The sequence below is a fragment of the Mizuhopecten yessoensis genome, unplaced genomic scaffold (assembly GCF_002113885.1).
Source record: "Mizuhopecten yessoensis strain PY_sf001 unplaced genomic scaffold, ASM211388v2 scaffold3339, whole genome shotgun sequence".
Classification (NCBI taxonomy): Eukaryota; Metazoa; Mollusca; class Bivalvia; order Pectinida; family Pectinidae; genus Mizuhopecten; species Mizuhopecten yessoensis.
In genome coordinates this window covers 824368-849284 of record NW_018404995.1, presented here as the reverse complement: position 1 = coordinate 849284, position 24917 = coordinate 824368, and the positions used below count along the sequence as shown (strand labels likewise).

The window sequence follows — 24917 nt, the reverse complement described above, 5'->3', positions numbered from 1 at the left end:
TTAAAATGTGAAAAGCGAGGTCAACAAAGTCACTAAAAGGGCATTAATGTTGATGCTTTCATAAAAAAAATAGTTCACTTGACTTATAACACGTTATCTCTTTTGCGATCAAACTAAGTGATAAAAATGACATAATATCAAAAGTTCATATACATAGGTTATACGGAGCTTAATGTCTTTTGTAGCACCTGAGGAGAGGTATGTCGACCTCAATTGTTGTGGCTATGGAAATGCACAAATATCATAGTAAAACGCCCGAGTTACACGTTTACCTGTATACATTAAAACCAAGGGCCTTGTGACCGTTATGAACACGAAAACTTTATATAAAGCGTCCTTTTGTAACATTTACTGTTGTAAACAGTGTAGCACTTTTCAGTATCAATGTTTATAGCATGTCTAGCGCATTGATAACGTCACAGATTGTTGTGAAATTGTATATCCTCTAAAACTCATTTATCGATCGCGATTTAGGTATCTTAACCATTTGTTTCTCTTCTTTAACCTGCTAAAATATAAGAATTGGTCGCTAAAGAGACTGACATGTTATATGTCCATCGAACTAAAGTTATGAAGACATCAGCCTTAATGTCTTATGATTGACTTCGTTAACCTTGCTTTTGGAACATTTTAAAGGCTAATGAACAAGTTTAATATATCCAAACTACACATATATGTTCCCATCTTTGAATCTTTGACTGGGGTATTTGAATATAACTTTTCAGGGGGTTGAAGTTTAGGTTGACTATAGCCTCTTTCAGTGAGCTTGTTGAACCCTAATACAACATATTGGCATGATACATGAACACAACTTAATGACATTATATTCACAGAACTTAGAAGCATATTTACACATCTTAAAAGCATTATGTAAACACAGGTAGTTGATTCTATCTTCATACAACTTAGTGGATTTTTACCATGGGGTATTTATTATATCAAACAGCTATGTAACATCATATTTAATTCAGTATTTTTTTTATATATTTGTTCATGCATATTCCTAAGACAATTTTGTTATCTCCATCACCTCCCCGACCCCATCCCCTCCATTTCTCCGTCAAACACATTTAGTGAATTCTGCTAAAAAAGCTAGTTTATAAATTAGATCTCTTCAAGTAACTTTCGATACCTTTCAGTTGGAAAGGCGATAACTCGTATAGATTAAATAGTTTCCTCAACTATATATATAATTTCGATAATTTTATTATTTGTAGCACCGTGTTGCTCTTTCATGGTATACATAAGTGTAATGATCAAATATACTTATGATTAAGCAGACAAAAATAAGCATTTCAACATATAGACATAGTTTTTTGAACTATTATAAAACATGATTATGCATTTTACTACATATTGACGAATAATTTCGTAAAACATGTTCTATTTTTAAATATGTTAGAATGCACAAATAACGAATGATCGAATAATAGGTCGATATATATTTTTATTGGTAAAATAATATTTTAAGAGAATTTATCTGTTAAAGATTTCCTGTCCTAGGGCATCACCGGTGACGGGGAGGGCGGTGATACGAAGTGGCACCTGGCTCTGGTAGCGTCTGGACTCACTGGTGATGGTATATGTGACGTAGACGGTTTTGAAGGCGACTCCACTGGTGACGTCAATGGAGGCGGGGTCGTACTCAACCTTGTGAGGAAGAAATGACAGGTTCGTAATGCTGTCTAATTTACCCCCCGGTACTAGAACACTAAGCAGCGCAGTGCTCTATAAACAGACACGGAGATCTGTACTTGGTATTGGTATATAACTATACCGATATAATTTCGCACAAATAAAGGCTAAAAATACGATTGCCATATATTTCTCAACATCACGTGTTATCATACTGTACAACATAATCAAACAAACACATAAACGGGTCATATAATTTTCTCATGACATTTTGGCAAACATATCTCAAACAAAAACCTAACGCTAGGCATCAATGCAATCAAATTAACCACCGGTTTTGCAAGCTTTCATTCTTTATCTTTCTAATAACAAAAAACACACTAAAACTATAAATTGTTGATGGTAAGATATTACCCTAAAAATATTGAAGACCCCAAATTACATTTTTACATATGAAAAATACTTTATTGTTAAATTAATATTTTTTTGAAAATTTAGATGAATTAACATACCAATATTTTATTAATGTTAATTGAGCCTCATTTCATCATTTCTGTTTTTTTCATTCCTTTTCTGGAATAAACAAGTAAGAGACGAATTTGAAGAAAACTAAGACTGGAAGAAACAATTCTATCGAAGATTCTATGGTAGACAAACACTGGGCTGACAACTCCATATATTGATTACAGTCTTAATTACAACACAACCAATTCAGACACGTGTGGTGCGTATTTCAGTACCTGGAGACCTAGTTCAGGCCTAACCAGTACCATGGGAACCAACAGACTGTACTAGAACCTGTTCGTCCTGACATTGATGTGGAATTAACCTAGATATGAAGGCGAATAAACTGTACATAGACGTGTAGTTACCTACACCTATATAGAACTGGTGACCGCGCGGCCGTTACAATCTACAATTAGCAGTGAAAGTGTTCCTAATCCATATATTTTGCTCCCATATTGTTTTCAACTGCAACTTCACATGACCATGGCATTAGTTCAATTCAATTCAATTCAAATTCGTTTATTATAATGTCACATGTAAAAGATACAAGTATTAAAATCTCTAGAATATGTCTGCTCACCCACCCTTACATCCAGTCTATATTAGACTTACGAGACACTCAATCTTACCCTATCATTCTAGACTGTAAAAGTTTACATATATGTACATAATTATGAATTAAAAATTTGCCAATATAAAAATATAAAATTAGTTGACATTAAAAGACACATTACTGCTTAATTATAGAGCAAGTTGCGACGTCGATTAAGAATATTAACACAGGTTTGGCACAGGACCTCGCCAAGTAAGGGTTACTTAGAATTACAACTTACTTTTCATCTTTACTCATATTGTAAAAATCACTTGTACATAACATATATACGGATGGTTTGCTGAACGTATACAATGTGGTTTACCTTTGTTACAATGGCTTGCTTGATTGCCGTGTCGTAAATAGCCTTCATTTTGGTCAGCAATGCTGTAGCTGCTCGCTGTCTGTGGAGTTCATTGGCACCACAAACTGAAATGAATGGACCACTGTATCATACTGGACGAGGCGAAGTGCTGTTATACATTAAGGTACCTAAAAGCATAGGGACCCTGTATCATACACGATTTTTTAACGGTCATTCAACAAGTTTCTCTTTAACACAAAAATAATAGAAATATGGTAATATGATGAGACGAAAATTGTCTTTTATGATGTAAAATTATGTTTCAATGACACCTGAAATAGCATCAAAAACATTGTAAAGAGAATAGCAATCAATGAAAAATAGAAAACGGGTTATGATGAATATCAAGTTATTAAAGCTACTGCTATAGGTCGATATGTAGTATCATCCTGTGTAAGTTATGGTGATTCCAAGTCCCTTAGTAATTTACAATAATATCAGGTCCCTGCTTTAGTTTCAGTAAGACAAATTCACTGTGCAAGTACGATTCTTACCATCATTTAATATCTCGTCTGGAGTGCGAGTTTTGGTGTTGAGTTTGTCACAGATAGGACAGGCGCTTCTCTTGCCAAATATACCTACAAAACAATACATAATACAACATATTTGTATCGAATATACCTACAACGCAACATAAATCCTAGAATACCTACATCAAAATATTAACCCTAATATACCTGCATCACACTATTATCCCGAATGTACCCACATCACAACATTAACCCGAATATACCTACATCATACTATTAACCCTAGCACATACACCTTCATCAAAACATTAACCCTAATATAATTTCATCAAAATATTAACCCTAATATACCTAAACCATTCCATAAACCCTAATATACCTACATTACAATAATTAGGCTGGTAAGCTTTTAACGGATCCTTGGTGGTCACCGACAGACAAGCTTTACGAACGGATGAGAACTTTATACATCGATATTTATAGAGAGGGACTTCCACTCTTACGGAAGCATTTATTCGTGAGCCCTAGAACTCTCGCCTGTTGATTACGTCGGCGGTAAACCTCCAATTGCAAGTAATCCGTGATTTCAAATGTGTGCATAATGTTGACATTTCACAGTGATATAGATCTTAAGGTTCAACAAGCCCCCTAAAAGAGGTAATAGTCACCCTAAATTTCAACCTCATGGCAAGTCATATTCAAATACCTTTATCACAAATCGGAATATATATATGTAATTTAAATACATTGAACTTGTACATGAGCTATTAAAAAGGTACATAACCAGGTCAACGAAGTCATAAATACGGCATTAAGGCTGATGTAATGATAAATGTTGCTCACCAGATTTATAACATGTCAATCTCCTAAGTGACCCAACTGAATGTTTCGAAATTACATGTTATTTGAAGATCATTTACATACCTAGGTCAAGCGGGGCTTTATTTCTCTTTAAGTATGTATGGAGAGGCAAACCGGCCTCACAAGTAGATGATTGTTGCTATGGGAATGTACAAAAATCATAGTAAAACGTCAGAGTAACATATTTTAACGGTATATATGTGTATTACCATAGACATTTGACCATAAATACTCCTTAAACTTCATATAAAATGTCCTTCCTTAACATTCAATATTGTAATAAAAGAGCTTGACTTGTTGTAAACAGTATTGTACTTTTCAGCTTCAATGTTTATAACATGTCTAGCGCATTCATATAATGTTATCAAATGGCACATCATCTCAAGTTCATTTATCGATCTAGGTTACTTAGCCATTGTTTTCTTATTTAAAATTTGCTAAAATGTATTACCAGGAGATTTTATTATTATTTTAGTGATTTCGCATGGCAACATCTATCTTTATTTGAGGTCGGAATCCCTCTCAACAGGTAGTAGAAGAGAAATAAAGCTCCGCATGACCTAGGTATATAAATAAACTTTAGATTATGAGTCATTTCCCAGCACACAGTAGGGTTGCAAAAGAGATTGACGTGTTATAAGTCCGGTGAACTATTTTTATAAAGACATCAGCCTTAATGCCTTTTTTTGACTACGTTAACCTGGCTATGTATTTTTTGCATGGCCAATCAATGTACAAGTTCAATATATATAAATAACATATGTGAGTTCCGATTTGTAATTGAGGTCTTTGAACATGACTTATCAGGGGGTTGGAATTTTAGTTGACTACGTCATCTTTTAGGGGGCTTGTTGAACCTTAAATCCATAAAAGAACACATGAAGTGTATATATTGAAAGTAAGTGATGGGTAAACTATCCATTATTCTGAAGATGCAAACCATTCTGTACAACCGACAGAAATATGACTGTTTTCAGTGAGAAAGTTATATTTGGACAGCTACCGTGTACCTCATCGAGTATGGTGGCATTTGTATCGAGTATTGATCTAGAAACATTCTTAACTCTTTCACAACAGCCAGAATATGTCCGTTCTGATAGAGTCTTGCGAAGCTGATTGGTTGAGTAGCTGATAAAAAGCTTCTAATTTGACTTTTGTATGATTTTTATTATTGTATTAGCCAGTCTGCTGCACAGGGAATCTTCAGTATAGACAAGTTAAGCCTGCTTTCAAAAATGGCGTGATAATTTCAATATAGGTTATTTCTTATCACAGTTCGCCATGCTCTCGGCTTGTTAGGTCTTGGAATTATAAATCCCGTTTGTATACATAGGTATTCCATCTAAAAAGACATCTTTATTTCCGTAACTAGGAATCCTAGCTTCATATGAAATGATAAACGAAAATTTTATTTTACATAAAACTTTAATATGTGGTTTTTTTTAAGTAATTTGGTACCTTTAACAAATTACTGGAAACAATTGACTGATGTGTAGTTATTCATTCCGTGGCTAGTTGAAATTTGAAAGTACTTTTCATTGCGCACATACGGATGCAATATGCAATTTATCTGGGATAAAATTTGGATAAACTCGCAAATGAATTTGACAAATGTCTGTTGCTTCACAGTAAAACAAGCAGTGGTTAATGCACTGTTAGCTATCCAGAGGCTTGACCATGCTTTGTGTATGTAAAATTGACCATTTGATATGTGTCTTAAACACCTGGATATGTAACATAAATCTCTAATAGTTATCCAGCGATCGAACTACTTAACCAAAGACAGGAGATTGAACAACTAGGGGCTAAAGACAGTTCTAAGCGACGGTTCATCTTATCATAGCCTAAATGCTTTAGATTGAACAATGAACTCATATCCATTGTATATTTGCCATGAAAACAATACTTATCCAGCAGGTAAAACATTTATAAGGGAAGCCACCCCCCATGGAATACACAATACGACTTTAGAAAAGTGAACACTCACTTCCGATTGAGTGTCCAATGTTGGAAATGGCGTGGCCGACACTACTTCCGACGTGTTCGATTTCATGTCCGAGGCTGTTGATGCCATCGAGAGCGCCCTGTGCGCCGTGAGTGAGCTGGTCCCCGATCGAGTCGAGACCGCTTCCGATGGAATTGCCGAAGTCAATTGTGCCTGACTCCAGACCGTGGACAGCGGTTTCCAATCCATGACCAAGATCTCCAGCCAAACCAGCCAATTGGTCGCCGAAAGTACTCAAACCATGGAGAGCGTCTTTGGTGATATCGGACACTCCGCCGATAAGGGAGTTCCCTGCATTCTTGGCAACACTACCAACGTCATTAACAAAATCAGCTGTTTTGTCCCCGAGTACATTTACAGCACTTTCCAGACTTCCTTCAATGTCCTTTACCAAGCCCGCCGCCAAAACCACTGGCTGCATGAGAGTGGGCAGGAGAACTCCCAACACATTAGCCGGCGGTGGTGCATTATGACTAAAATTTGAAACTTGTCGTTTAAAAAAATATATATATATATATAATTACAAACTATAAGGGCATATCGCTTTCGTCCTTTTAACAGGTTATATTACATCCTAAGAACAATATCTTATAAGTTCTGTAAAATTCTGTATTCGTAGATTTGGTCTTTAATACAAAGTCTAAGTTTAATTATTAGACTTATTTTAATATACATCAATATGTGCTGCGATATCCACAAACAACCAAAACGAGGATATTAAACATATAAAACATTTTAGTTCAAATCTACTTAATAGAGATCGACCGGCATTTTTGAATGTTCATACCGGTATGAACGCGAATCGATTACATCTATATTAAACATGAAGCTCTAGCGAATGAAAATTTTAAAAAACGCCGTTCAATCGATATATTTATATTTTTACTATAGAACAATTGTTTAAATGTATTCATTTGTTCTTAAATAATATATGTGTTAACTGCGTTTTGTTATGCGTCGTCCCTTAACCGACATTGGCGAAACAGCACTATTTAACTAAAAGTGGCCAATAATTAACCGTAGTCATTTGAGCGTTTGACGCAGGAGCATTGTCCATGTTATCCGAAGCGAAGTGACAAGACTCTCATTTAACAAGGTTAATGTTTGACGTCATAAGTAAACCACGTGTTACGTCACGAGAGTATTTTCTTCATACACACAGATGAAATGCATTTCTGCTGGTTATGTTCATATAGTGGGTTGCAGCGCAAATGTAAATATATCTTAGTGATACTTGTCCGATATATTTTGTAAGTCCATATCGAGCAAAAGATAAATAGGGATTGTTATAACGCAAAGATAAGGAGTGACGTGACAAAGACGAACCGAAATTCTGTCCTTGTGCATGGCCATACCTGAGACCACAAACGCTTATCTATACCCAATTGGCAACAGTTGACTTTACAGCCAAATGTGAAAATGAGGATATTTAACGTAGAATCACCTAAATTGAACTTGTACAAAGTGATAATATTTTGTTCAATTTTGAGAGACAGACCGACAGTTTCTCAAATCTATTTTAATAAGAGGCTCAAAACTGGTCTTTTAGCAGAGACGGTATATTGCATTGATATAAAGTTAACTTGTTCGGGATGAGTCAATGCATACGGTTGCTCCTTTTGGGGTTGGTTTCACGAACAGATTTGACATTATTAAATTGAATATTTATCGGTTTCTAAAAGTATTAATATCCCCCACCTCACCGAATAAAAACTCAAATGTAAATATCAATGTTTTCAAAGATGAAATTAAAATTAAAAAAAAAATACTAATGCATATATTTTACACCGACCTTTGGGCACATGTGTTGCACTGCGTTATGGACTGGTTAATTTTAACTTCACACTGGTGTTTGAGTGTGTCCTGGATCTCCACAGTCTGGTTCACTTGGTGCACAATCATAAACATCAACTTCTTCCTGACGAGTGTGTCTAAAGCTGGTAAAGGGAAACGAGAGATGTGTTAGAGAACCGAGAGACGCGTGAGAGAATGAGACACAGGAAACGGGACACATACAGCAAATGAGAGTGAGGCACGCCCAAAGAGATATGAGACACATGTCGTCAGGGGATGAAAAACAAAAAATAAAGAAATGTAAGAAAACGAGAGTCAAGCACGACCATGGTGACAACTGAAAACGGGTACGTGTCAGAGATTAAGAACCAAAATTACTCATATATATATAGTACATACATACGGTATACGACTATAGATCTAAATGAAACGCCAATTTTGGAAGAGCCAGACACAACGTTTGACAGGGAGGATAACTTGCATCTTGTCCCTCTGTCAAATACGGTCATTGATACACGTGATACGATCGTGTATATACTTCTTCGTAGTAAAGGTTTAGACGACAATCATAGAGGATTTAGGCACGTAGAATATGTTTGGTGTATTTAAATGTGTTAAGCCCTGTAACGTAACGTTTTATATTGAAAATTTTGTAGTTCAATAGTTGCTATTTTGCTGTTCGTGTACGCTTCTTTGTGGAAAATAGTCAAATAATATCGACCCATGTGCAGGGTAAAACAAATGTGATCTCTATTATTACACACTTGGAGTTGTGTGCGATCACTTGTATAAGAATAAACAAAGAGCGCATTTCATGTTGGAAGCTTTCCAGAGATCAACGTTACACACATACACATAAAGGTGATTGCACCTTTAGAATTTAGCAATAGATAAAGTATACCAAAGACGAATTTCACTGCATCCTACAACTAGTCCGTCCTATAAGGACTCGTCGGTGATGATAGGGGCCAAAAAGTTGGAAATCAAAATTGTCTAAACCACTGTTGTAACAGAGGATCAAACGTGTCAAACCTCTTATTAGGAGTTTTACATTTATGAAAGGTGCTGGTTAATTTGAAATTCAAAAATATGTATAGTAAAGTGTATATAATATGACCCATACCACAACCATAGACCACTGCGCTGTGACGGCAAACCTCGGGAACTACAGGGTACAGTATTCTATCATTTAAATTTACAACATATTTTGAATGGATGTACTTACACTTGGTACTGAAGTCGTCTAGCGGAACTAAAACTCCGACAGACACACCAACAAGCACACAGAGAACAGCCAACTGTACAAGGGTCGTCATCTTGTATCGTGGTGACAGCAGAGTAATCCGTTAGTCTCTATATAGGTGTCCCGTAGAGATAAGCATGACCTATTTTAGTACAGATAAGAAATGTTACGGAATTCAACCAAAATTATTTGTCAACCAAATTATTGATGATTAATATGACACGAATGGCTTTGTTCTCCAATTTTGGAAATTGATAGAATGTTATTCCTTAATTAGTTTTGGTTGGTGATTGGACGTTTATTTTTCAAGGAAATGGGCAAATCTCGATGATTTTATGTCCATGACTTTTGAAAGTGTATGGTAACAATACAGGAATTAGATGGTCCTTGGTAACATTACAGGAATTAGATGGTCCTTGGTAACATTACAGGAATTAGATGGTCCTTGGTAACATTACAGGAATTAGATGATCCTTGGTAACATTACAGGAATTAGATGGTCCTTGGTAACAATAACCACAAGAGAATATCGAAGTATCAACAAAACCATAATACGAACTCCAAATGAATGAAATGTGAACAAAGGGAAGATTCACACGTAAACTTTTGAAAAGGGCGAATAAGACCAGGTTTTCTGAAAAGGTACACTTCTTGCTTCACCGACGACACCCAACATGCAAATCTAGGTCAAGCAAAATAATGTCACGTCCTCATATCGAAAATTCAGCACTACAAATCATATCACAGAAAAGTGCTTAAAAGCTTGAAACTTAAAGGAAGTTATAATCGTAAAAACACATTTTGTTAGTGATTTGGAAGAAGTTTGAAGAGACATCAAGCCAAATCAAATGTTTTAAAGGATTTACAATTGATTTGTTTTATTGTGTCACAGGTCTAAAGCCATGTTAAATAAAGATGGCTTGAGCACACAGTATAAAAGCTTGAGAGGTGCCTAGATCGCTGACAGTTAATGAGTCGCGGTCACCGAAACGCTTGAAGGGGGCTCTCAAGGGGAGATTTCTGCGCATCGAATTCGCGCCGGGTAACAGTTCGCTCTGACCGGGAAAACAGTTTTGACTGTTTCACCCCTACAGCCGAAATTGGACAAAAAACCAGAAACAGTCAAAAATGACTAGTTATAATTTATATAGACTATTGGGTAATAATAGTAATTGTTTTATTAGTAATTGTGTAATATTTGTTATTATTACTATTTTTGAAGAAGGAAAAAACATATTTCCTGAATGAGTAGTTAAATGGGTTAGACCATCATGTTGACGATATTTTGTTTTCTGGACACGGTGTGAAGAATTTGACTCTGTTTGCCTGTAGTCACAGTTAGTAACTGTAAGAAACTGATGGATTGTTTTACCAATGTGTGTGAGGAGTTAGGTGTTCTTATTACCCTTAGGAAGACCACAGGTCCCATCTCAACTATAGTGTTTTGATGTATTGAAATTGATACTGTGGAAAGGATAGTTAGAATACACGAGGAAAAGTTTAATTCTTAAAGCAAAATATAACATCTTTGTTAGCCTCGGAAAATATCACTTTAAGTCAGCTCCAATCATTAGTTGGGCTTTTGAACTTTTGCTTAAAAGCCATTCCTGGGCACGGGCCTTTAATCGCAGGTTCTGTGACGCCATGGTGGGCATAAAGAAGTCCCATTATTTTATCAGGAAATATGCTGGAATGAGGATTATATGAAAATAAGTTTGGAATCCTTGTGCAAGTTTGAATGAACAAAGTTTGTTCTAGAGTTAAACCTGATTGACAATAAAGCTTTGGAAATATCCACAGACTGTGCAGGCGGAGGGGAGTTGGGATGTGAAGCTTATTTAAGGGGTTCTTGATATTTTGGCTTGGCCAGCACATTGGAGAGGTACATCCGTCATAAGTATAAGAAAACGAAGGCGAAGCGTCCAAGATTTATAAGTGAATTCAAATGATGCGTCACTTCATAATATGCTGTGGTGTTATTTATGTGATATACATGTTGTAAACAATTTAAAGGAACGTGCTATTTTTCTAACATGTTTAGCTTTAATTTTCTAACATCACATCCCTAAATGGCTTAAATTGTCGACGAGCCGTAAAATAATACAAAATCCCTTTGTTTTATTTGTTATTTTTCACACACAAAACGTTTACTTTACCCATAAATATAACCCAATGACGGCATTCGAGACCGAAATATTGAGTCGGATTTAGTCGTAGATTAACCGATACGTAAACGGTTCTTTTCGGACCAATCAGTATGGCGCCAGACTGTGAGCCGAGTGTACAAGTTCCTTGGAAAACGAACGCAATACGTTTGTACTACAAAACAGAGGGACTGTTCTCTTCTCGTAGCCAGTGAAAGGAATTCATGACGGGTAGTGTGTGGTGTTATTTATGTTCACTCTCTGGAAACACTAGAATAGGATATTATCGATTCCACACAGACGTGTATTCCCCTAGTTTTATCTAGATGTCACCAATACGTTGACCAGTGCCTTGTAGGCGCCTGTGGTCAGAAACGGACGGATACAACTTATATCCCTTTTGAAAAGAGAGAAACCTAAGGGAAAAGCCAACGTTCTTAACAAATGGCACGGCCTTACGACACTGGCACCAACTCTCAATTGTGAGGAATTAATGCTATTTTTTCTGGTGTTTGAAAACTTGGGAAACCCAAAGTAATGAGTTCTGTTCTATGACAACATTTCACCCTGACACTCGTGGTCTCCAGTCCGTTATATGGCACTTGAGACAGAAGGGTGCTGCTGCAGAAAATGTGATGCGTCGTGACCAATGACGTAAATGTACAACTGGAGTTGAATGACATGGACTGACAGCAGATTGCAGCCGATTTTTTTAATATTGAAGGGTCATTTTACAAGACGGACAAATTGTATCCAACATTAACATCACAACACTCGAAGTTTTGAAATGAATGCAGTGCTGTGACTGTGTTTTGTAGGTTTAGGTATCCCTATTAACCTGCTGGCAAAACACTAGAGAATGTCATTGTACTTTTTCGTTCATGCAGCTAGTTAGTCCGCTTCGTGCTGGGTTGCACACAAGGCCATCACCAGCAGGCAGTAACCACTCCGAAATTTCGTATTGGAGATACTTTCAGGAAGCTCAATTGATTAGAGCAAGAATTCAAGGTTGGAAATTTACGTTACGACTTAAAGTGAAACTGGTTTTAGACGTTAGTTACGCCTACGTCTACATGTAGACTTACGACCTTTAGTGAAACTGTGTTTTTGTCCTCCTCGTTGTTGTTATTACAGTGTTGTTCGTAATTTTGTTTATTTTATCGTGAAGTCCCGCAGTGTATGGTTTCCGTTTCAGAAGTGATTTATCAGAGCTATAGTGATGCCGGAAGCAGTTATCAGTGCATAATAACATGTTTGGCAGTGGTACAGGGATCCCGAAATAGTGAGCATGCAAAGCAATAACTGTACAGGAATATAACAAAAAGGTCATACATAATGAAACGTTTAATTCATGGAAATGCAGTACACTGGCAATCTTAAGACATGTGATTAAAGATTTTAGCAATGATTTAAAAAAAAATATAATGACAGAAACTTTAAGCATGCATACAGATCTAATCAAGTTATAATAATGTGTATGCACTCTAATCAATTAACATCATTGGACATTTGCAAAGTTTGTAAAAGTAGAAATTGTTTTATAAGTAGTAATTAAAAAACGGTGAGACTTAAATCAGACAAAACTACTCTTGTAACAAATTGACCAATAACAAATAAGATCTGATAAGGATATATCCATGGTCATAATCAGCCCAGCACAGGAGTCAAATTAATTAGAATCCATCAAGAACTGACACACAAATGCTTCCACTGAACATCCAGGTGTTGGACACTACAAGTGAACACTGCCATACAGGTACCGATACATGAAGTAAAGCATAATTGTGTTTATAAATAAAGCAGATGAATCAACAGGCAGAGATTTCCATTTTCAAACAATTAAACTAAATTACATATGTATTGTATGCTTTTTAATATCTCAAACCTCCTGACAATCACCGAATTACAAGTCTATTTTTGATATTTCAATATCTCAAACCTCCTCCAATTACAGAATTACATGTTTATTATTGGTATTTCAAGTTTCCCACAATCACTATAGGTGTCTAAACTTCTAACTCTTTGGATACACTTGTTAGGAGTTGGTAGACATTTTTGGTTACCCACTAGTGGGTCACTTCCTAGATGTGATGTCATTGGTCAATTTTCTTATTTTATCCAATATCCCACAAATTATTGAAATATTTGGCAAAAAAAACCACAATCAGCATGCTTGAACATGAACTTGAATAAATAAACACCTGCTATGCTTCCGAATTAGTTAATAGTTTACTTAATAACTGCAATGTTTTTCTCGGTCGCTATCTTTGCTATATTGACAGAGTGGTAATGAGGACAGAGAATTCTGGTAAATGAGAAAATTCAACTATTTTGTTTTTTTGATGATGTGTCAAACATGATTTTTTTTTTGGATCCTATTGATGCTTATATGCATGCAACAGAAGAGGAATGCAGGGCCAGTCTGGGATTGGAACTTGGGACCATTCGAACTGCAGATGGACGCTCAACCATTTAAGCAACCTGCTAGACGGCAAATGACCCAGTCCAGTTACACTACATTCCTCCCTCCTTTTTTCCCGCAAAGTCTTGGTCCTAGACGACAACACTAGTAACAACTCAGATTCAGGTATTTCCTTGCCAAACATTCACCCAGTTTTTGAAACAAAGTTTTGTTATAGGCCCAACTGTAACAGGAAAGAGAGAATTGCATGGCCAGACTACGATTCAAACTCCAAACCCTCCAATTTTAGATTGATACTCTACCTTTTGAGCTACCTGGTTGGTAGTTAACGACCCAGTCCAGTTCCCTTACATTTATATGATGAAATGAAAATAGGAAATACTGACTTTAAAGATAACACTGGAGAAACATGTACTTTAGAGTAACATGCAGTGGAGACTTACATGGACAAAGGGAGGGCACTCCTTGATTCGCTGGTAGCAGAACATAATTCCATCAGAAAAATGACTGGACCGAGATGATGAAGAAAACAAATAATCGAAGAATGAAGATGACTGGTAAGCACATTCTTCTGCTATAAGATGCATACTTTAAAAAAAATACAAATCTAACAAAACTGCTTTCATCTACATTCACTTTCTGGTTTGCACACATATACAATGTAACTTGCATTACAAGCAATATATTATGTGTGTGTTTCAAGATATATATATATATATAGTTATAACAAACAATCGGTGAAATGAAAATAAACAATCCAAATTTCAACAAAAAATATCATAAACATATTCTTCAACACATGCAACTTCATAAACATTTAAATAAAATTAAATTTAATATAACTTTTTATTTCTAATTAACAATTCTACTAGCAATAAAAAAGAAAACACTCAACAAGTATGTTATCTCCCATGTGCTAAATACAAAACAATAACTCCCACTTCTTGGTAGTAAAACAAAACATTCCTGTAGCTTCCTCACCGTCTCATTTTATAGCTAACATGTTATGCCTCCAAACTGTTTTCTTCAGTTTCTGAAGATAAAAACATGTTCCTTACCTCCTAGACTTGTAATATAGAACTAGCTGGTGTGGAAATGCAGCCAAAATCTTAGTGTACAATGGCTTAGTCTTTATTGGAGCATTTCAATGAAAGCAGTTAAAAAATGCCACAATATATTTTCTTAGAAATGCATAAAAGAATAAACACAATTCACCAAACCTTTGATTCCACTTCCTCATTCCTATTGTCCAACATACACAAAGGTCCACCATCCATCTCTATGTGAACCATATAGTTAAAGTTACCAGTTATGACGGTTACACATGATTAGAATTGAACAGATATGTTTATCACATTTGTGCTTTCTAGAAGTCCAGAAAAGATTTTACTAGGCTTTACATTTTACTGGCAACCAACTTGAGCAAATCTGATTAACTGAAAATAAGTACACGCATATTTACTTTGGTATTTAAATTAATACAGGTTGGGATTTTTTGTATGTAAAGGTCAAAGTCATATTTTATACTTTTATCATGACAGGGAAGTGTCAGAGTCTAATGGGAAAATCTAAACATTTCCATACCAACAGAGGCTGAAGTATCCCCAGTTTTGTAATTAACATCAATAGAAGCTAGTAGGTTATTGGTTACCCTTCCCGAATTTGTAATGTTGTGTGGTGTAATGAAATCAGAGAAACTTATAACCTACAATTAGAACAATACAGTACACGAAGAAATAGTTAAACTAAACAAGAGGCCTATGGGCCTTAACGGTCACCGGAGTCCTACTGTATGAATTCTTGTTGTTGAAATATGAAGTGGAGATAATGATTTCAATCATCCCTACCAAAATTTGAGTAAAAAAAGTTAAGTATAATGTTCAGTAAAGTTTGTCAGTACCATGAGTTGATCATTCCTAGACCGAGTTCCTATAACTACACTTGGTCAGGGAGCTGTCAGTACCATGAGTTGATCATTCCTGGACCGAGTTCCTATAACTACACTTGGTCAGGGAGTTGTCAGTACCATGCGTTGATCATTCCTAGACCGAGTTCCTATAACTACACATGGTCAGGGAGTTGTCAGTACCATGAGTTGATCATTCCTAGGCCGAGTTCCTATAACTACACTTGGTCAGGGAGCTGTCAGTACCATGAGTTGATCATTCCTAGGCCGAGTTCCTATAACTACACTTGGTCAGGGAGCTGTCAGTACCATGAGTTGATCATTCCTAGGCCGAGTTCCTATAACTACACTTGGTCAGGGAGTTGTCAGTAACCTTCCCATGAAGTATCAATGAAATCCCTTTGACAGTATTTCAGCTTAAGTTGAAAATGTAAAATGTTAATGGACGACGGACAAAGATGGATAGCAATAGGTCACTTGAGCTAAAGCTCGGGTGACCTAAAAACATATTTTAACTCAACATAGCAACAATTTTTATCACACAGTTGAGAAATCACAATTAACTAATTTTGACAGTAATACAGAAGTTTAAAAAATATGGCAACAAAAAAACCCAATAAAAAACAGATGTTGTACCTTTTTTTCATTTGATAACATGAATGAAGACTCCTTTTGAAATCAGGACTTGTTAGGCACTTGCAGATTGAATAGGGTATGGCACATCTAGAAAGATTTAGCTCTAAAAATGAGAATGGGTTTATAACCACAACTTTTTAATTACAAATTGTTTTAAAAAGATTATCTAGAAATGTTTCAAGACTTTCAACAGTGCTGATTTAACATTAGTAAAAAATAATGACTAGGTTAGACATTAAAATCTAGAGTAGGTACCGTAGGGAATGAAGATACTGATTAGTTTCCTCTGTCATCACATACATACAAACAACATTATCATTACAACAGAAAATGCCCCGATGTATATTTATCAAAACAAGGAGAATGGTAACAATCCACTGACTTAGATTACACTCTAAGAGTTGTAGGAATAGTGTAATTTTGACAGGTATTTTTTAACCGACAATTAAGTATAGAATTACCGCTAGAGGAGGAGCTAGTGCTGACTTTCACATTTTTCCCAGCTGTGTACATATTACACTGGCTCCCAGTAATCCCCTACATGACAGTTTTCCTTTAACCCTTTCAACACTGTAGACCATAATGGACTCATCCATATCAATGTATGGTAGAGTCTACTAAAGTTACATAGGGGTGAAAGGGTTAAACTAACAAGAGGCAAACAATCAAAATCATATTACTAATGTACAATATCATACAGGAACCATAAAACAGAGAAGTTAGGTAATCGTGGTCTATAATACCAAGTGGTCCAGTTAATTGAGGGTCTAGATTTATAATTTGTAAAGAACAGATCTGGATCAGAGAAATGATGGAAAATGTAATTAACAACATCACCAACTAAATCATCATTACATATGGCCCTCAAATGGGGAAAAGACTGGTGAATTAATCATATAAATTGTTGGTGTAAATGAGAACACCACAGCAACTATAGCTTTCAGCAAAATAATATCATTCCACTACTATATATCTTGATCGTTTAAATAAGTACTAATAACACAGCAACTATTAATTTCAGTAGAAATATCATTCCTCTAAATACTTAGTTAATAATGTCCAATGATTAACATTCTTAAGTGTCCTTCTAGATCTCTGGACTATAAAACTTGATGCAACACTAGCTTTTGATAACTGAAATAAAATGGAAAGAAGCAAATTTATTTTCACAAAAGAATGAACCCAGACTTGCCACTGAAAAAATTATCAAAATGATACATCATGTTACAGGGCTGTCCAGGGTTAAATTGAATTTGACAAATAATGAAATACCTAATAATAGTCCAGATAAATTAATTTATATACACAGATTTTATTATTAATTCTGATTTGTTTGACCTTAGATTTCTTGTTTTGATAAAAGTTCTGGGGTTGATGAATCATTAGAACAATTTGGCTGAAAAACATCTATTCACAGTAGCATTAATGGCGTTCTGAAACTTTATTTTCAAAATTTTCATTTTTCAAACTGTTGTGATCTGAATTGTCTCCCCTCCCATAAACCAAACTCACAAAGGTTTTTTTGTCTCCTTTCCTATAAACCAAACTCACAAAAGGTTTTTTGTCTCCTTTCCTATAAACCAAACTATCAAAAATTACTGCAAACTTTTTCTTAACTTTTGTAAAAAAATATGAAAACAATCATTTTAAACAAGTAGACTAGTACATCAGTCTATCAGCACCAATCCTCACATTCTATTGTCTGCTGTGTATCAATTTGACAGCTGTTTTAGGCCTGTCCAACAATGACATAGTGCACACAAAGATAGAATCTGGATGTAACAAACATTAGGAAGTATGTGTATTATTATATAAATGGGGTAAATTTTTACCTTCCTCAGTTTCAAGATCTTTAAAATCATACATCGTATTACATCAGTAAGTTTTAGAAATACGTGTATTAATGGGGTAAACTTACAGACCCTATAATAACTTCCAGAAACATATAAGATGTAAAACAAATCAAATCTACATATCCTTAAACTACCAGTAATGCAGGGTTCAAATTGCTACATATACGTATGTTCCATAACTGCTCATGTCCCAAGTATTAAAGAGAACATGACCCGTCTTAAAACCATTTTGTCAAATGCATGCTGGCTATGGCAAAATTCCCTGCCCCTTAAACATTAATATTAATTCAAAGTATAAATAAGGGAAATAATTGTCTACAAACTTTGCATGAAGGGCTTTTGCTGATCATGTGGTGCAACTGTTCTGTTTATAAATTTAAATCTTTCATTTATGTTGGAAAATTCCAGGTTTAATCTTTATTATCTAAATTTAGACATATCAGCCTTTTTCTCACAACTGCTTTGAAATCATGGTCCGAAGAGGTTTTTTAACAGTTGTATAAAATATTTTTGTGCCTTTTTAATAAAAAAATAGGAACACAGTGACATACAGGCCCTGCACTATTATACCTTTACTGAAAGACATGAAACAATTGTTAAGTATAGATACTATTATGGGCTGAAAAGGCAATACTGAGATTATATATATGCATCCTAATACTTGTACAGATTCTTTTCTTTTTTAACAAATGCAATAGTAAGATGGGAAATGAAATTCTAAAGCAATGACAAAGATATCTGGAACAAGGTTACCGCGAGCGGTATATAATACGCCCGTCACACATTGAATGAGCAGTTGTTTGTATGATTGAAATATATGAAGTATTTGTGAGTAATTGATATTAAAAGAGAAATCATTCAACATAACTGGTAGATCAATGAGTGCAATACAACATCATGGAACGCATGCATCGCATTAATGAAACCAAGGGTAATAACTCCAGTAATTACGGTCGGATAATGGCGGTTATCAAACTTGTCCGTGGTTTCATGGTAATTAACCTTGTTGTGAAGTTTGAAGTTAATCCGTTAATAATTACTCGAGATATCGAGCGGACACTGTTTCGGCAAGTCCATAAAGGGGCATAACTCCACAAATTATGGTCGGATAAGGGCGGTTATCGAACTTGTCCAAGTTTCATGGTAATTAACCTTGTTGTGAAGTTTGAAGTTAATGCGTTAATAATTACTCGAGATATCGAGCGGACACTGTTTCGGCAAGTCCATAAAGGGGCATAACTCCACAAATTATGGTCGGATAATGACGGTTATCGAACTTGTCCGAGGATTCATGGTAATTAACCTTGTTGTGAAGTTTGAAGTTAATCCGTTAATAATTACTCGAGATATCGAGCGGACATCGTTTGCCCGCCCGCCCACTCACGTGATAACATAATACGTCCCCGTCTTCGACGGGCGTATAAAAAGCAAGTGACCCTGACCTCAACACCCTGAAACATTGACATGTTTGAGGCATTATCATACCTAACACGTGTTTGAAGTTTCATGATCATTAGTCAGGAAATGATGTAGACAGAACAATGACAAGGGGTGAACACATGTAAATTTCTAAAAGCAAAACACCCTATTCCCTCTGCAACTAAATTAGATAATGCGGAGCTGAATTAAACAGGAACTGGTATAACTTTTATAAGGGTTTTTTACAGGAGAGTTCCTAAAACATGCCATTGGGAATTGTTACCAGACATCCACATCATTTACACATTTTTAAAAAGGTGGTATGTGAACAGAGGTAACATACGAGTAATTTATTTGTAATGTTGAAAAGTACAGTACTATTTTACTACTTTACAAACAGATTTTTTTCAAGAAATTCAAAGAAAAGAGATATCTCAATTGCCCTTATAATTAAGACAATGTAAACATCAAGTTACCGAGTCTAAGTTACACAGTGAAGGAACTTTAACTTGTGGATTTGTTTCCTTTCCTATACTTATTAAAAGAAACAGTAAAATCAATATAATAAGAATTTACCATGTACAATTTTAAACTTATCACTGGCCTATTTGAGATCAAGTACATTTGACCTGTTAATGGAATTAACATCATTAAGTTGTGACTACACTTTTGTTATGTCACAAAAGGAATGAAAACAAGAATACTACTCTAAGTTAGTGTGTCATTCTTCCAAATACAACAATTAACAGTCCAACATTACATTTACCCTACCAGCACCAAGCCATAAAAACAGAACAAAATATTTTACCAAAAGAATTTTTGTATCAAATGTTTTACAATGTAGATACTAAAATACATGGATTTATGTTTTAATGTTAATATAATATGCAGTCATATTTCAAATTAATCTTTGTCCGGGTAATATTCATAAAACTTTGCATCCCTTATCATTGGCACATCGCAAATAAACCTTAGCTCTTCATATCAGTAAATATCATCACTCTGTACATATCAAGGCATTTCTATTCCGCTGTTCATGATCTCTTGCTTCGTTTTGACGTCTTCACCTCTCGACGACTTTTCTTCTTCTTCACCTTATGCTTATGCTTAGATTTCTTAACAGGAGACTTATTGTCCCCATTTTCTGTGTCTGAATGCTCGCTCTCGCTATTGCTGAAGTGATGATGTCTGTACACTCGAGTCGAGTTCTTTGTTGCCCTATGATAGTAGGTTTGTGTTGGAGATTTCTTCTCCCCTTCCTCATTTTCCTTTGTGTTGTTTTCTTGCAATTCCTCCGAGCCACTTGGAGACTCTGCTTCCGAAGTAGAGGCAGATGATGATGTAGACTCTCTACGACGTTTGCGAGAGAGCGGCCGTTCCACTGAGCTTGCCGGTTCCAGGCGTGGTGCATCAGGAAAAACTCTGAAATGAAATGTGGAATTTATAAATAAAAAAAAATCCCTTCAGCTTCATGATTAAAATCACTAATAAGCAGATAATGTGATTCGTTCAACAAGTAAAAACCAATTAAATATACTTGAATAAAGGATTATAATACTCACCGCCTTAAAATTATAACAGCTCTTCTCTCAACAATATCTTGTGGCCGGATACAATGTGTTATGTGATCAGCTGCATACTCACTACAAATCAAAATATGAAACATTGAAACAAATAGGTTAAGACAACAGACTAGGATTGATTCAAGTTTCCTGTGCTTTTACTCATTTTGAAAGTGTTGAACACTGACAACAACTTTCTAGAATATATGCATAGACATTCAAATCTTATCACTTATGTTACTTCAGGAAATTTTAAGTAATTTTACCTATGATAGCCTTATATGCAGGTTTTTTTATGTGTGGTGAATTTTTTTTAGGTTGTGTTTCTCAAAACCCAGTAATTAATTTCAATTGATGTGGTGTTGTTGTGTTTGTCCCATTTTAAGTTGTTTTAGAGTGTGAAACCTAGATATTTGTTTGATGTTACTGCTTCTAGTGTTTGGTCATGGAGTGTGTATTGGTGTTTAAATTGTGTGGGTTTTGGTGATATTGTGAGTATGGTGCATTTGTCTGGGTGGGATATCATGAGCCAGTCCTCTTCCCATTTGATAGCTGCATCTAAATCTTGTTGTGGTTTATTGTATTGTCTTTATTATTGATTGGTTTTGTAGAGTATGCTGAAATCTGCAAAAAGTGTATTGTGTGGTATGTATATGGGGAGGTCTTGAATGTATATAAGGAAGTCTTGAATGTATATAAGGAAGTCTTGAATGTATATAAGGAAGAGGACTGGTCCCAAACAGTTTCCTTGAGGCACTCGCTGACTTTACTGGGTGAGTGTTTGCCCTCAAGCACTACTGTTTGGGTGCATTGTGATAGAAAGTCTGTGATCCATGTTCAATAGTGTGGTTCCGGTGATGCTGTGATATTTCAGTTTGTACTGCAAGTATTTTTGTTGGACATTGTCAAAGGCTTTGGCAAATACCATTATGATAATGTATGTCTGTTGTAGTAATGGTTCTAAGCTCAGGTCTTGTATGAATGTAATAAGTTGTTTCGCAAAATCATGAAACACAGAAGCCATGTTGAAGGTATTGCATTATTTTATTGTCTTCTTAGTGTTTTATGATTGCACTTGTGATATGTTCTAGGAGTTTGCATGCGATGCATATGAGTGATATTGGTATATACGGGGACCGCCACTGCATACTTTCATGGCTGTTATGTGGTGTGGGATAGCTTTCTGTTTACAAAGAAAGATTAATCTAATTATGATTATTACCTAATAAGAGTGACATGGCCCTTTTTCACAGGTAGACATAACACCGGCTTGGAAACACGTATTGGGCGAAATGAAAACCTGCATCCGAAGCTGAGAACACTGTCGCTGAAAAACGAGACGGACACAATCGGTCTGTCAAAAATGTGTGGAGGGTCAATGTGGGAGACAATGCATCCTCCAGGTAAGTAGTCATTAATGACTGCACTATTGAAAAAACCATTAGGTATTATTTTGGCGTCATAAATTGGTTTAGCGACCAGTTTTAGAATCCAATCAGGGATTTCGTCTACTTCGCCCTTTGGGTACAATCTTTCCATCCCAGGACCCTTTTTGGCAAGTTGTGACCCATATGTATATCCCTCCCCGAAGAAATATTTATTTCTTAATGGTGCTCTATCAACCGTATGGGCTTTGTAATCACCAAGCCTGGCATGTTTCACAACAGAGTCTATTTTCCCCTCTATAGCTTTGCATTCCTCCGACGAAAACAAGCTACGTTGCTGGATGCCAGCATTTACTTTACGCAATTCCTCCTGTCGTGGAATTTCGGTTTTATCGTGTCTGTGCCGAGATGATTGATATTTTTCTGAATCATGGTGTTTACGCCTAGAATCAGATTCTCTTCTTCTCCTGCCATATTCCACAGAGCGATAGTCCGGTGACTGCAACTTATGCCGCAAATCACGATACGAGTCGGCCATCTTTACTGTACAACTTCCCACAATTCCCTGATATAAACACACATCTCGCGGGAAAGCCGACACGTGGTTGGGTTTTGACGTTTATCATTTAGCGCTGCATAAAGCTCTCAAAAGACATTTGCGCCCCCGGTCGTAGGGACACAACATTCAGAATTACAGAAGTTCTATGAAAAGGGAACATTTGTCATCTTTGATGATTTTCCAGTGTGCATACCTACTTTAAACATCAGAAGAAGGAGACAAATGGCGATAGGAACCAGGGATGTACACATCCCGGTAGGAACATACAAAATTAGACACAAAACCACACACCTATGGCGTGTGTTGCCTCCACAACATTGTCACACCTATAACCCAAAGCTACAGTTTCAGATCCCACAAGTTAGAACCACTACATTAAACAGTATAAAATCCTTCACAATCTACCCAACACATTAAGGACAACAAATCACTTCACGCACTTTAAATCTTTAATATCCTCCTGGAACGCTACACAGTTGTAAATGTTCAGCCTGCAAGTGCATGAAACCTAAACTCCACACTTTCACTTTTACACACCTGTCCGGTCTCAATTTTAAATGTATTTTACCAGATAAGTGCGGCTAATTCATTGACTGTATATGAAATCTGATGTGTTTTAAAATACTCTGATGTGTTTTATCTATAATCTATTATACCAGTGTATTATACGTCTCTGATTATACTATTTGTATTGCCTAAGTTTTAATATGTCAAACTTGTCCAAGTATGAATGTTTTTGTATGCATACAACATGTCGGTGAAAAGCTCTATAGAGCTTATGTTATTTGTTTTTAGAATGTCCACCGACTTTAAATAAAATTGATCTTCGACCACTCGCAGTGGCGGATCCAGAGAATTTTCTTTAAAATAATGTGTTTTCGCCAGTTCAGTCGAGTGTGCAGGACATGCATCCGGGGGAAAATGGCGAGGTACTCTCAATTATTGAATTGCTAAAGAAATCATGAGCTCACCTTTCCCCCTCAGATTTCACGGCGAACTTTCTGTAACGTTAAACCTAGTATTGCTAACGTAAGCCTATTTATAAATGTTTTACGTGTAACTGTGACACACGTACTGACATTCACATTATAATATGCATAATAGCCTAACGCATTGACTTACGTATTTATTGTAATATACGAACTTTGAATTATATCAAATAGGGACAGGTTCGGCCCATGATACCAGGGCAGGTTGGGCCCTGGCAAAACATGAAATGGACTGGATTACCTGCCTCAGAAACTCGTGAAATCGACGTGAAAATCAGACGTTGTATGCATTATGACGTCATAACGCTAAATCCCACACCGTGGCCCACACTGCATGTCGGAACTTGCCCGAAAGTGGGGCACGTTCATACAGGGGTCACCTGACAGAAAATAACAAATATTTCTTTAACAAATGTACATGTAATGCTGTCCGGAACGACTTTATTTAAACGGGCCGAACTTGCTCCGGTGTCCCCTAAAATTCCACAGCCATGCCTCGGGCGCATCGCGACCAAATTGATGTTAACCAGCTTATGGGTTCACTTGTATCTGGGGTGGGGGGGGGGGGGGG

General features: G+C 36.0%; 2 protein-coding genes across 2 annotated transcripts; both read right to left on the bottom strand.

Annotated features, from left to right (window-relative positions):
• Positions 1-1427: 1427 nt before the first annotated feature.
• On the bottom strand, positions 1428-9566 carry LOC110447363. The gene is made up of 6 exons (XM_021492990.1): positions 9454-9566; positions 8227-8371; positions 6417-6907; positions 3593-3676; positions 3060-3163; positions 1428-1650 (listed from the first exon to the last, which is right to left on the bottom strand). Exons 1-6 carry the CDS (start codon positions 9542-9544, stop codon positions 1477-1479), a joined length of 1089 nt encoding a protein of 362 aa, XP_021348665.1. The 5' UTR covers positions 9545-9566; the 3' UTR covers positions 1428-1476.
• Positions 9567-19804: 10238 nt separating this feature from the next.
• On the bottom strand, positions 19805-23351 carry LOC110447362 (RNA demethylase ALKBH5-like). Its single transcript, XM_021492989.1, has 3 exons — positions 22636-23351; positions 21414-21494; positions 19805-21273 (listed from the first exon to the last, which is right to left on the bottom strand). Exons 1-3 carry the CDS (start codon positions 23334-23336, stop codon positions 20886-20888), a joined length of 1170 nt encoding a protein of 389 aa, XP_021348664.1. The 5' UTR covers positions 23337-23351; the 3' UTR covers positions 19805-20885.
• Positions 23352-24917: the final 1566 nt, after the last annotated feature.

Coding starts and splice junctions, on each gene's coding strand:
- LOC110447363 (XM_021492990.1), bottom strand. CDS start 9,544: ATGACGACCCTTGTACAGTTGGCTGTTCTCTGTGTGCTTGTTGGTGTG. Junction 6,908..8,226: donor TGCAACACATGTGCCCAAAG/GTCGGTGTAAAA, acceptor TTCAAATTTTAG/TCATAATGCACCACCGCCGG. Junction 1,651..3,059: donor AGCAAGCCATTGTAACAAAG/GTAAACCACATT, acceptor CTTCCTCACAAG/GTTGAGTACGACCCCGCCTC.
- LOC110447362 (XM_021492989.1), bottom strand. CDS start 23,336: ATGGCCGACTCGTATCGTGATTTGCGGCATAAGTTGCAGTCACCGGAC. Junction 21,495..22,635: donor GGCCATGTCACTCTTATTAG/GTAATAATCATA, acceptor TTTGATTTGTAG/TGAGTATGCAGCTGATCACA. Junction 21,274..21,413: donor GCTGTTATAATTTTAAGGCG/GTGAGTATTATA, acceptor ATTTCATTTCAG/AGTTTTTCCTGATGCACCAC.